This window comes from Anopheles aquasalis, chromosome 3 (genome assembly GCF_943734665.1).
Source record: "Anopheles aquasalis chromosome 3, idAnoAquaMG_Q_19, whole genome shotgun sequence".
Classification (NCBI taxonomy): domain Eukaryota; kingdom Metazoa; phylum Arthropoda; class Insecta; order Diptera; family Culicidae; genus Anopheles; species Anopheles aquasalis.
Window position 1 is genome coordinate 25,141,516 of NC_064878.1, and position 12,580 is coordinate 25,154,095.

Here is a 12,580-nt window from a genome sequence, read left to right on the forward strand (position 1 = left end):
GTATTCTGCAATCAGAAGAAATTAGAAAAACCCTTTGAAAGGTTAATAGTCATTTCAAAGGCGTTTCATGCGATGTTGCACTCACGTTGCAGGCAATCCAGCATCAAATTGCGATGCACAGTCCGCATCAGAAGAAAGTTTATATTCGCTCTGTCTTAGCGCCTTAACAGCGATATAAATAGCGTTAAACCCCCACCCAAGCATAGCACAGCTAGGATTTGTTGGTGAAAAGGGAATCTGGCTCGTTTCTACCGCAATGGGTTTCACATTTGCCAACCCACTGAAGCTGCCATTGATGGTTACAACGCACACATAGTTTACCATACCATACGCAACCCACAGGTTATGGTTTTTGTATTCTGTCGTTTCAAAAGTGAATCCGCCCTGGTCCTTGTAAATACTGCCTGCACGGATTGAAACCTATATAATGAATGAAGTGAAGCCAAATGAGTGGGCATCAGTTGTGTCTGGTAGTCGATTATTCAATATGTTGCTTTTATACCTACCGAACTAATTGGTAGACCGCCGAATTCGGACGGATGGATGGGTGAAACGAGGACCTGAGTATCACTTATTATGGTGCCGGCTCTATAATTGACTGAGCCTGATGAGATAGTAACTTTCACCGATACTATGTACGGATAGTCTGCGATAGCAACTGTTGTCCCTCCGGAAATGCGACCGGCCCTTTTGGTGTCTTGCTGGTTGGTGCCATTTGGGTAGATTTCCTCGGGAAGATATAACGTAGACTCTGGCTCAGTATCAGGAACTTCGTCTTGTGCCTCGGTACAATACGCAGAGCAGAGCAGCACTGCGGACAAGATAAGTTTCACACTTTGTTTCATCCTTGACACCACTGGACACTTTGAAGAGGGAACTGGTTGATAAGCCCGTCATCGGTCTCAAATTTATATCGAAATCTAACATCTGTTTTCGAATACCTTCCCTCTGCCCTTCCTCCATACAGTATATAGACTCGTGTGAAGACCATCGACACTAAGCCTTGAAATGGATGTGATAGTTTTTTATTTATCAGAATGCCTGTACGTCTCGAAAGTTCGAACGCGGAAATCAAACACCTGGCACCTAAACAAACATCTTTGCCTGTACGGAATGAGGAAATGTCTTACTGGAGCGGAAGATTCACTAGTAACGTTTCCAAGTATCTCAGTAATTCTAGGAATTGAAAGGAGCCGCCTACAGGAAGGGTATCTTGTCCTGGTTGCCACCTCGAGTAAATGTTTTTTTTTATCTCTAGGACGCCCTACAGTCGAACACTTGTGCCACTACGCGCACTAGCCTTGATTGTTTCTTGGAACTTATTCCGTATGGGGGAGAACTATCAAACCTTGGACGCGTTGCCGATCCTTGCGAGTATCACGGCTGGCACTCGGAAAGTTTTGTTTGCATCGTCAGCATGCCTTAGGACAGATTGAATTTACAACGCGTGATACGAAACGAGCTGATCGGACATCATTTTGGTGACCGAGGAGAAAATGGGTAGAAACCATAAAGACATTCGTCTTCCAGGCAGGATGATCTTCACCGCGACCACAAAGATCACCGAAGATCACGAAACGGCGTGCCGGTACAAAACACGCACACACGGAGATAAGTGAGTGATAGTAATTTCGTTCAATTACCATTATCACTCGCACCCTCCCCAGCTGTTTGAACACACAAGCAACGGCGGTGATCAAGAGATGAACGCTTCCCGCTTCGTCGCAATCCCGTGTAATCTGTGGAACCGACAATGTGGCCCGCAGTTTGGTTACTTTTGGCTGCTCCGTGGTTACTGCTCGGCAGTACAGTGGCCAAGGTTGCTCCCACCTACGCCGCACACATCCTGGAACATGTCCGTCCCCAAGCTCCGGCTGAGGTTCAACTGAAGGCGGCGCTGGAGGTGATCGCGAGAACGATTGGACCGGAACAAGCACGCCACTTTACCGTACAGATCAATAGCTCGCTGGAACGGAACTCATTTCACGTAAGTAACAAGCCGTCACACCTCCTCGCCGCGGGGGAGGGCACTCTTATCAGCAGCTTGCCCTTCAATGCAGCAATCTCTTGTCTCTCGCAGATCCTGAAAGAAACGGAAACGGTGCCAGTGCAAATCATTGCTTCGAGTGGTGTTGCTGCGACGAAGGCGTTCTACCATTACCTGAAATACTCTTGCCACTGTTTGGTGGCCTGGGAGGGTTCCCAGTTGGAGCTTCCATCACCGTTACCGACCGTGAACGTTACCGTCGTCGCACCGAGCAGGTAGTCGGCTGCAGATTCCTCGTAGTGTCTTCACAACTACAGGTCCGCATTTCTGTCATTCCCTATCTCTCTCTCCGTAGCTTCGTGTACTACCAAAACGTGTGCACCTGGTCCTACTCGTTCAGCTGGTGGAAATGGAGCCAGTGGCGATCGCACATCGACTGGATGGCCCTCCAGGGCATCACGCTCAGTCTAGCGCCCTTCCAGGAGGATGTGTGGACGGAGCTGTACCTCGAGTACAATCTAACGTTACCACAGATCGAAAATCACCTCTCGGGACCGGGCTTTTTCGCCTGGCAGCGTATGGGCAACGTACGGGGCTGGGGTGGCCCGTTGACCAAGAGTTTCGCCCAGTTCAGCAGCAACCTGCAGCAGCGGATAGTGAAGGAAATGCGCCGGCTCGGTATGGTGCTCGCTTTGCCAGCCTTTGCTGGTCACCTACCGGTCCCATTCCGTACGCTCTATCCCAACATCACCTTCACGGACGTTCCGGTGTGGAACAGCTTTCCACCACAGTACGCCAGTCCGTTGTTTCTCGATCCAACGGAACCACTGTTCGGGGAGCTTGGTTCACGGTTCGTGGAGCGCATGATCGAACGGTACGGTACGGATCATATCTACTTCGCCGATCCGTTCAACGAAATCGATCCGGTCTCAGCCGGTGGCCGCTACTTGCAAGCCGTAGCCTCCTCGATCTACGGTGCTATGGTGAGCGTAGATCCGGCAGCCGTCTGGTTGCTGCAGGGCTGGATGTTTGTGAAGAACCCGTTCTGGAGTGACCGTGCCATCAGCGCGTTCCTGACGGCCGTCCCGATCGGACGGCTGTTGGTGTTGGATCTCCAATCGGAACAGTTCCCCCAGTACGTGCGTACCGGCTCGTACGCTGGCCAACCGTTCATCTGGTGCATGCTGAGTAACTTTGGCGGTACCCTCGGGATGCTCGGTTCGGTCGAGAACGTGTACCGGGGCGTACGGGAAGCGAGAAGCAACGGCAACGGATCGTACACGATGCTCGGAACGGGTATCACACCGGAGGGAATCAATCAGAACTATGGCCTGTACGAGTTTGCCCTCGAGATGGGTTGGTACGGTGATGGCGCGACGGCAATACCTGGAACCGAGCAGTGGTTTAACGAGTATTCCGTGGCACGTTACGGCCCCCGTGCGGCCGGATCGGCGGGTCAACGTGCTTGGGATGTGTTCCGCCGTACCGTGTACAACTACGTGGGACTGGAGCGGATGCATGGCAAGTACACGTTCAACCGGCGACCGAGCACCAAGATCAGTCCCTGGGTAGGTCCAGCTTGAGAGTGGGGGTTCACGCAGTCAGACACTAACTCGCCTTTCCCTTCGATCCGCATTAGGTTTGGTACAACGAGACCACCTTCAACGAGGGTCTGCAACTGCTGCTCACGTTTGCCGGCACCGGGCCCAGCTGTAACGCGCTCTGCCGATACGATGTCGTCGATGGGACGAGACAGTTTGCCCAGAACGTGGCCGATCGGCTCTACCTTACGCTCATGGACGATTACAAGGGGCGCCGGTATGCGGAGTTTCGTCAACATGCCACCCAGTTCCTGACGCTGCTCCTCGAGCTCGATCAACTGCTGCAGACGGAGGACCACTTTCTGCTCGGCCGTTGGCTGGAGGCGGCCAGATCGTTCGGTGAAACGGGCCTCGAGCGGCAAAAGTACGAGTACAATGCACGCATCCAGCTTACGCTGTGGGGACCGCAGGGCCAGATCGTGGACTACGCCAACAAGCAGTGGGCCGGTATGGTGGCCGATTTCTTTCTGCCCCGCTGGCAACTGTTTCTGGGCGAACTGGACCTAGCACTCGCCACGAACGGGACGATCAGCGATACGAAGATACGGGACCAGGTGTTCCGTAACGTGGAGCTACCGTTCACGACCGACAACAAACGGTATGCAACGGTTGCGTCCGGAGTGGATCCAGTGCGGCTGGCCCGTTCGTTCTACGAAAAATGGTCCCGTAGCTTGGCCGGCCTGAAGGAGCTGCCTACGGTTGCCCCACAACGGTCCCATCGTGTGAAACAACGTAGCCGATGGTTTTCTTAACGGGCGTGCATCTAGTAGGTAACGTATCTAGAACGACAAATAGGAGCTACCATAGGCGAAACGTATCACGATTTATGTTTTTAAATTTTCTTTATTGAATCTTGGTATGAAAGATATCCACTGCTAGGCCAACCATACCTGCAGCTCCACCGCCGCCTACGCCATTGTCACTGCCGTATTGCCTTGAACCTGAACGCCAGTCGCCAATAATGTCCTTTCTACATCCGAACTATCACATTGCCCCTGCGGTAGCCACATGCGCTCGTTAGTTTCTTTTCAAGGCCTCCTCCTAACCCACACCACGCTCATATGATGCACAATCGAAAATGCCTTGTGTGGATGTGTGTTGCTATGGTTGCTAGTGATTGCTTTGTTCAATTTTTAATTAAAGTTACTGAACGTCTCTTCTTCCTTCTGGTGCCCTTTCTTGTATGTTTTAGGACACGGTATCAGAAATGATCAAAATAAGTTGGAATGAGGCCCATAGGTGCGTGCAAGGGCAAAAAAAGTGCAAGTGATTCCTTGGCAAGCAATTACAAACGACACCAGTATGTTACACAGAACAGCGCACGAGGCAGACAGCCACAAAAAAAACACGGGTACAATCTAAACCAAAATTGTTAAAATCAAGGCAAAGCACTTATCCAGCACTGTGCCTTTTCTTTATCAACAAAACATTATTATAGTAAGCAGAATGAAAAGGAAAAGCATAAGTTTGAATACCTGAACAGACTATATTACGGTATTCATTATAATATTATGTACCGTTTCGCTCTAATTAGATTATTTAGGAGGAGAGTGAAAAATGTTTATAAAAAAACCGCACGTGGTTCCGGTGGCTAACGGTGGCTTCATAAAGTGCACCAACATGTTTTATACAATATTAGAAAAAGGTAATAGTACGTACAGAATCAAGCAATAGTGACACAGTAAACCAGTTTTGGCAAGGAACGTAATCACTAGCCCTGCGCTCTTGGAATTATGTATCCTCTCTCTCACTCCCTTGCTCTCTCTCTCTTGCACACTCTTTCACTCGTCCTTAGGCAGTTCGGTTCCCTATCATCCGCCCAATCCGTTGTTCGTCGACTTGGTTTTGGTCTGGTGCTCTACTCTCTAAAGGCACATTCTGCTTTCCATTCGTTCGTTCGCGCAACATCATCATATCATCATCATCATCACCATCATCATTCACCGCTCGCCTAGAAAAAACCCTGAGCTTGTTCCAGCTTCTGTACAATAGACTTGTAGAATTCGATCTGTGCGCCGATGAATTGTCTTATCGTGTCCTTTAGGTGTGTATCGCGCTCCTCGCGGAAGTGAGACATCTCGGCCAGCAGCCCATACGACATGACGTCAACCCGTCGGTTCACCTCCTGCAGCTGCCCATTCTCCATCTTCTGCTCCGCCGTCAACCGCTCGCAGTCCTTGCGCTTCTGGACCGCATTCCGGTACTCGCTGAGCGTGTCGGGCCACTCGCCCAGCAGCCCCCGGTAGATGTGTAACCGATCGGAGAATGGAATAAAATCGTGCTTCGGCTGCTCACCGAACAGTTGGCCGATGCAGATGAACACACCGGCCGCCTGGCCGACCGAGTTCGCCAGACTGATCTGCGTCACCGCCCGGCGCTCATCGACACCGAGCGCACGGGCCAGCTCGGAAAAGCCTTCCCCGATACGCTGGTACTCCTTCTTCCACTGCACCTGGAACTTTTTCGACTGATCGCCGCAGATCGCAAACAGTGTCCTCACGGCCGCGTCCATCTGTGGCACAAACGAGCTGGCGGCTTCCACCTGCGGATCGACCTGGGACGGTAGAAGCGTCTTCTCGGGTGGGAAAATCGCGGCACAGAACATCGTACCGACGAGTGGATCCTTTTCGGCCGTCCTCTTGCCCGTTTTCCATTTCTTATCATCGGTGCAGGTGAGGAAGTGCATCCACACACCGCACACCGACAGTACCGGATGGCGGCACACCCAGTCGACGAATTCCTGCAGCTGTACGCGTCGATGCTCCACAAACTCCTCATCGTACCGGCCCGAAATCTGTTTGTCCGGCAGGGGCGGTATGGGAATGAGACAAAACTTGGACACCAACCGTTCGTGCAGCCAATCGAAGTGCTTGTAGCGACGGGCGACCGGAATGTTGGTGAACGACGGTGTCAGCTGGTAGGCGATGAAGCTTTTGAGGCCATTAAATTTCTTTTCCTTCTTCGGTGAATCGACCGTCACGGTGTACGGATCGCGCATCGGTTTCCACACGATACCGTGCTCCATCGCCAGCACGTGCACCCGATCCGACTCGGACACGTCCGGTACGGGTAGGCCGAGCAGATACGTGTCACCGGATTTGCTGAATATTTTTGCACCGCCTGCTCTTCGGCCACCACCTGCTACGGTTGTGGCGGTCGAAGCAAGCGACATATTGTCACCATCGCCCATCGGTGGTGCTGGTAGGTTGCTGCTACCGGCATAGTAACTGTGGGGATACTGCTGCTGCTGCTGCTGTTGATAGCCACCGGCCGCACCTCCAGAACCATTTGTGCCTCGTGTGGCGTTAGCGGCACCAGCGGCTCCGGCCGAACCGGGTCCAATTTCCGAGTACGTTTCATTTTCATCATCATCCTCCGACCAATCGTCCTGATAATCACCCCAACCGTCGGCCGCTTGATCGTACCGGTTGCCACCGACGGCCTGCTGTGATGTGGAGCGAGTAACGGCGGTTGTGGGGACTGCTGCTGGAATGATTGGCGCCGATGGTGTCGGTGCTGTGTCCGCTATCGTTTCTACGTAGGCTGCCGGGAATAGACCACGCTGGCCGCGTGAGTTCATACCCTCCCACCATCCTTCGCCGACATCCGTGTTGGTCACAGTCAGTATCTCATCCACGGCAATCGATATCTCCGACGAGTTCGGCTCACCGTGAAAGTCGTACAGTACCTTCACGCGCGTCATCCTGCTTCAGAGTCCTGCAAGTACACGCAAAGGTGAATTATGACATCATGATAAATCCGGAAAATTCGTTTTTTTACAGCAGAACACGCGACAGAATTCCCTTTCTTGTCCACACGCACATTAGCATAATTAAATCCTAGCGCACATTCCATGCGATCCCCCCACCATTAGCACGTCACTCGATTGAATCATCGTTGTCAGGGGAACGGGCATGTGGCTGGTTTGTTCCTCGAAGCGAATCTCATGCGGCATGAAATCATCAGCCTACTACGAAAGCGCATAATAAGAGAACCTTCGACGCGCGAAAGCGACCAAACTGATATCAACTGGATGAGTTGTGATTGACTAATGGAAGTGAGGCTGGTCGTGATCAGCTCAATTAGACATACATCCCCACACGACCATCTTCAAAACAATGAGTCATGCCGCACCCGAAACCCCGCCACGCACCGGAATGAAAGCGAAAACCGTGGGCGACGCAGATTCTCACTCACAAGTACTCGGCACTGTATCTGGACTGGCTTGGCTTTGTCTCACTATCTATCTGCCCGCTGCTACCACATCCGGATCCCTTCTTAATGATGTTTGGGGAAATCAGAGCAAATAACCCGATGACGGGAGCGAGCGCGTTATCGCAGCAAAACCATCAGACACCGCATCAGCAGCACAACGGGGCGCATTGTTTTACACTTCGCCGTGTGGTGGCCTACTGCGCCAATCTGCGTCTCCAAACCGAGGGCAGCCGAGGATTGATTCAATTAACCCAACCCCATCATCGCATCCTCATCGCAGTAACCCTCTCCCTCCGCACAGACCACCACCCAAAAGCGACGGGGAGACGACATCGTCACGGGATTGAAAAGTGCGATTCCAGAAGGCAGTTAGGCGTATCCCTGCTGGTGCTGACCAAGGATGGGCCTCACGACCTTGCAACACAATCACGGCGGATATCTTGCTTCCCCTCCCCCCGGGTTGTGATGTGAATGATTCCCAGCACTTACGCTAATGTATCCAACACACGGTGGCCAATTAAAACCAGCTTGCGAACATCCAGCCAGCCCAGCGGATTGCGGATGGTTTCGATATCTAGAAGTATGACGTCAACTTAATTAGCAGCAGCAACAGCAACAGCAACACCACGGTGCATCAGGCGTTGGGATGATCGCGGTACAAAGCGAAAGGGTACGCGAGCACGGGCTCCCCCGAACGCTGGCCAAAGTAGTCGGTCGTCAAAAAACACTGCCAGGGATTCACTTTACATTCGAGGTCCTTGAAGTTGTCCCTCGAATCGGGTGCCGATGCGGGTGAAAAACCAGATAAAAATCGGGCTGCAGCAACACTTTTTTTATCGCAGCGCGGCCGTCGTGTTTGGTGTTTTCTTCTTCTTTTTCTTTTGCTTTGTTTGCTGCTGTCAAAGTGTCATCCGCGAGTGAACCCAGTAACACAGCGCCATCGAGTAGTCATCAACAATGCCCCATAGAGGACCTCTTTAGGACTTTTAAAGGACCATCAGTGGAAGCCTTTTTGTAAACAACAGTCATCAAAATGGCCCGAAAATGTTGCTGACGATCGCCTTTTCGGGGATTTTCCGGGCCCGAGCAGCGAGTGCTACGAAAAGATCTTTCCACCGCGTCGCCACCATGGCTCTGAGCCGCTTCGAGTATGTGAAGCAGTTCGAACAGGAGGACAAACTGCTGCCCAACTCGTGGATCGTGGTGCGGATCGATGGCAAAGGATTTCACCGGTTCTGCGATGTGCACAAGTTTGCCAAACCGAACGATCTCGACGCGCTGCAGCTGATGAACATGGCCGGCATGGGCGTGATGCAGGAGTTTAACGAGATAGCGATCGGGTACGGGCAGAGCGATGAGTATTCGTTTGTGTTTCGCCGGGAAGCGAACGTGTACCAGCGGCGCCGGGATAAGCTGGTCAGCTACGTGGCCAGTCTCTTCACGTCGGCTTATATGTTCCACTGGAATCGAATCTTTGAGCAGCGATCGCTCACCATCCGTTATCCGCCTTCGTTCGATGCACGGGCCGTCCTCTATCCGACGGATGAGAACCTACGGGACTATCTGAGCTGGCGGCAGGCCGATGTGCATGTGAACAATCTGTACAATACCACGTTCTGGAACCTGGTGGCATCCGGGTTGAGCAACTCCGAAGCCGAACGGGAGCTTCAGGGTACGCTGGCGAGCGATAAGAATGAGATACTGTTCTCAAAGTTTGGTATCAACTACAACAATGAACCGATAATGTACCGCAAGGGTACAATTTTGCTGCGAAAACCTGTGAAGGTGGCAGATAGTGTTAAGAAGCTTATCGTTCCCATTTTTGAGGATCTTATCGGTGACCAGTTCTGGGAGAGGCACCCGGAAATTCTCGACAAAAAGGTACCGACGACAAACGGTGCGGACGCGGTACTTGAGCTATCGGGACTGGAGGCGCAACCGATCGTAAACTACCAGCTGGAAGTACTTCAGCGGAAAAAAGCCGGAATGGCCGAAGCGAGCGCAAAAAGTAGTTTATCGAGCAAATAAAAACGGGATTTCATGAATCTGAAACAATCTTTTTTAGATTTTTTTTAATGCGAAATAAGAACGATGAAACTTACAAACAGACTAACAAAAGGCTTTTGCTTAAAATTGCTCTGACTCTTACCACGCTAGGGGATTATTGCATCTTAGCTACCATAGTAAAGGTTCGGTTTAACGCACAAACATTTTACATTGCTCGCAACATGGCTTATCGTGGGATTCGCAGTGGCTGGAAGGAAGGAGAAGAGCAGGGAGATTAGACAGCCTCCTCAGATGCCGCATAAACCCGTCACTTACAACAACCTGACGCAGTTAAGACAAATCTTCTCCGGGCAGTACCCACAGTTGACTCCGCAATGCTCACACAGTTCCAGGTTGCAGTTCGTACAGTCAGCGTGCACCATCGACATCCTGTCGCACAGGCGGCACTTTCGATCCGGCTTCTTCTCTAGCCACCCGGAAGCCTATTTGGAGAGGAAAACGGCACGTAAGAACCCACAACCAGGTGGCTGAATCTAGGTAACCTACGGATTTGAGATCGTATTCAACTTCTCCTCCACCGAGCAACCGGACGGAGGCGAGCGATTCCTTGACGCTGTCGATCGGGACCCCCACCATTTGGCTCTGCCTTTTGGCCCCCTGGAACAGCAGACTGATGGTTTTGGCTACGGGAAGAAGAACCTTGCCGACTCAAAAAGCGAACTCCAGCGTAAAAATACGAATCCTTCAAATGGCCTACCTTGAATCTGTTTCATCTTTTCCTTGTCCTGCCGATCCATCATCTGCTGGTTGACGAACGTCTTCCGCTGCATCGCAAAGCAACCGTCGGTTTCGTCCGAACGCAGTCTCTTCCGGTTAACGCTGCCCGTACCCATAACAAGCGCTTCGCACATTTTACGGGATCGAATTTCCAATTTTCCTTGCGTTTTCCTACGGCGGTCGTAAAAGTTGGGGTAAATTCGCGCGCCACAAAATCCGTCAACAAACCAATTTGTCAACGTCCAAACGTCAACCAATGGCAAACTTCATTCGTCAGAAATCTTCCCACGATCGGTTCAAACGGAGGGTTTCGAATAAGTGCTCGCGCGGGTGACTTGGGATTCAAACAAGAAAGAATGGTGTACAAAACGTAGTATATAAGTTTATTCACAGGTCTTTTTTGTAAAGGCTTTAATGTTTGTAAAACGTTACGGTTCACTTTTGCTGAACTGGTACGGGCGGTACGTTGTTGTTTTGATCTAAGTACAAAAACACGCACAACCTCCATATCGTGTCGATTCCCCGGGGAGTCGATTCCCGGTCGAGGGTCAAGTCGTTATACAACGGTAAAAACAGAAGAAAACTGGCTACATAACAATAAAACTAGGTTCTGGGATGGGTGAGGAAGCATCGTTGATATGCCGCGAAAAGAAGACGCAAGTATCACCACCGGAACAACCGGACAAAACACAAAAAAGAGGAAAAGTAAAGAACGGAAAGAAAAGTAAAGGGTAGGGTGTGAGTCCCCCATCGCTCCACTAGGAAGAGGGCGAAGTGTATGGCTGCACTTTGCCGCACAATCTCAAAACACGAACATTGCGCCGCAAAGCATCACCGCCAATCGGAGGGTCGAAGGGGGACCACCACCATCGCTGCTGTGGCCATCGAAACGGGGTTTATAGTTTCTGCAGCTCGGTTGCATCGGTGTAAATGTCTCCTGCGACCTTGCTGGAGGACTTCCTGTTGCCACTGATGATGCCAACGGAAAACTCGTCATCATCGAGCGTTGCCAACAGTCCATCTTCCTTCGAGTCCTTGCCGCGGCCAAACAATCTGTATTTGGGATGGAAATGGAAATACATTAACCATTCAGTTCATTTTTCTGAGTGACTGCAATTGTTAGTGTACCATGGCTCACTATTAGGATTGTTAAAAAATACTTAAACTAAAACGATACCCATTCCGTGCACTGCTCCATCATGGCCCCAGCTCTGGGTATCGGGTGTCTGTGTGTCTCTCTCTCTGTGGTTATCGTGGAGTGTCCGTCCGTGAAGGTCAAGCTTGTGCGGTCTGTTGTGGTCACATTTATTCTCGAACCAATTTTTCAAATTGTCAACAAAAAATATAAACGTACTAACCAACTAAACGAAACCATATTAAGGCACTGAGCTATGCATAAATTAGCCATAAGATGATAGATAAAGTGTGATTAACGCGCTTTCGTTGCTCTATTCTCGCTGTCGATCTCTAGTAACGTACGTAAGTGGAACAAAGGTCATATTTATGGCCTCCTCGGATGGCCGCTCTAACTCAACTAAATAGTGGCAGGCACTGAACTGTTTGAACACAAAAAGCTCCACAACTCCGTAGGTGCTACCGTTCCTCGAATGTCCATGAAATGCTAACCCCCTAAATAGAGATAGTTAGAAACCAAGCGATAGTTGTGCACTTTCTGTTATTAACAGGAGATATTACACTCCCGGGGGTGCAGGAGAGTGGGTTAAGGAAACGAATGATGTTAGAGTTAGTAGAGTTGCTCATAGCAGTTTAGTAGATGGTGCTCATGGGGTTGGTTTTTAGGTGTTAACGACAGTGGCAGGTGACCTAAGAAAACTGTAAAACAAAACGGGGGGGAAAAACAAACGCTCCGTGTTAAATGAACTCAAGAAACTCAAGAAAAGAAATAAATATGAAGCCCAATGATAAATATGATAAGCGTAGGGTGTGGCGTCGAGAAGAAGGGTGTTCTCAAGTTCGATTAGAATGCTGCTTA

The 12,580-nt window shown here is 50.7% G+C and overlaps 5 protein-coding genes across 13 annotated transcripts in view; 2 read left to right on the forward strand and 3 right to left on the reverse strand.

Moving 5' to 3' along the window:
- Positions 1 to 1,753: 1,753 nt before the first annotated feature.
- LOC126577709 (alpha-N-acetylglucosaminidase) lies at positions 1,754 to 5,518 on the forward strand. The gene is made up of 5 exons (XM_050239545.1): positions 1,754 to 1,987; positions 2,081 to 2,262; positions 2,343 to 3,555; positions 3,627 to 4,358; positions 4,454 to 5,518. The coding sequence occupies exons 1-4, from the start codon at positions 1,754 to 1,756 to the stop codon at positions 4,338 to 4,340; spliced, it is 2,343 nt and encodes a 780-aa protein (XP_050095502.1). The 3' UTR covers positions 4,341 to 4,358; positions 4,454 to 5,518.
- LOC126577712 (sorting nexin lst-4) lies at positions 5,051 to 8,433 on the reverse strand. Of its 5 annotated transcripts, none has more exons than XM_050239551.1 (2): positions 8,293 to 8,433; positions 5,051 to 7,305 (listed from the first exon to the last, which is right to left on the reverse strand). In XM_050239551.1, the coding sequence occupies exon 2, from the start codon at positions 7,289 to 7,291 to the stop codon at positions 5,540 to 5,542; it is 1,752 nt and encodes a 583-aa protein (XP_050095508.1). In that variant the 5' UTR covers positions 7,292 to 7,305; positions 8,293 to 8,433; the 3' UTR covers positions 5,051 to 5,539. The 5 variants fall into 5 exon arrangements, with proteins under 5 accessions (XP_050095508.1, XP_050095513.1, XP_050095510.1 ...); XM_050239556.1 differs by lacking the exon at positions 8,293 to 8,433 and adding an exon at positions 7,786 to 8,280; XM_050239553.1 differs by lacking the exon at positions 8,293 to 8,433 and adding an exon at positions 7,742 to 8,280.
- Positions 8,434 to 8,838: 405 nt separating this feature from the next.
- Positions 8,839 to 9,956, forward strand: LOC126577713 (probable tRNA(His) guanylyltransferase). The gene has a single exon (XM_050239557.1). It carries the CDS (start codon positions 8,848 to 8,850, stop codon positions 9,829 to 9,831), a length of 984 nt encoding a protein of 327 aa, XP_050095514.1. The 5' UTR covers positions 8,839 to 8,847; the 3' UTR covers positions 9,832 to 9,956.
- LOC126577714 (uncharacterized) lies at positions 9,921 to 10,864 on the reverse strand. Its single transcript, XM_050239558.1, has 4 exons — positions 10,568 to 10,864; positions 10,357 to 10,493; positions 10,126 to 10,292; positions 9,921 to 10,057 (listed from the first exon to the last, which is right to left on the reverse strand). The coding sequence occupies exons 1-4, from the start codon at positions 10,719 to 10,721 to the stop codon at positions 10,000 to 10,002; spliced, it is 516 nt and encodes a 171-aa protein (XP_050095515.1). The 5' UTR covers positions 10,722 to 10,864; the 3' UTR covers positions 9,921 to 9,999.
- Positions 10,865 to 10,942: 78 nt separating this feature from the next.
- LOC126577708 (copper-transporting ATPase 2) overlaps positions 10,943 to 12,580 on the reverse strand; it is an 11,169-nt gene continuing 9,531 nt past the window's right edge. For 4 of the 5 annotated variants that reach the window (XM_050239540.1, XM_050239541.1, XM_050239544.1 and 1 more), the window contains one exon: positions 10,943 to 11,640. In XM_050239540.1, coding sequence (XP_050095497.1) covers positions 11,484 to 11,640 — 157 coding nt within the window. In that variant the 3' untranslated portion in view covers positions 10,943 to 11,483. Of the gene's footprint in view, positions 11,641 to 11,868; positions 12,421 to 12,580 lie in introns of those variants that run through there. The other variant, XM_050239543.1, reaches the window with a different exon arrangement.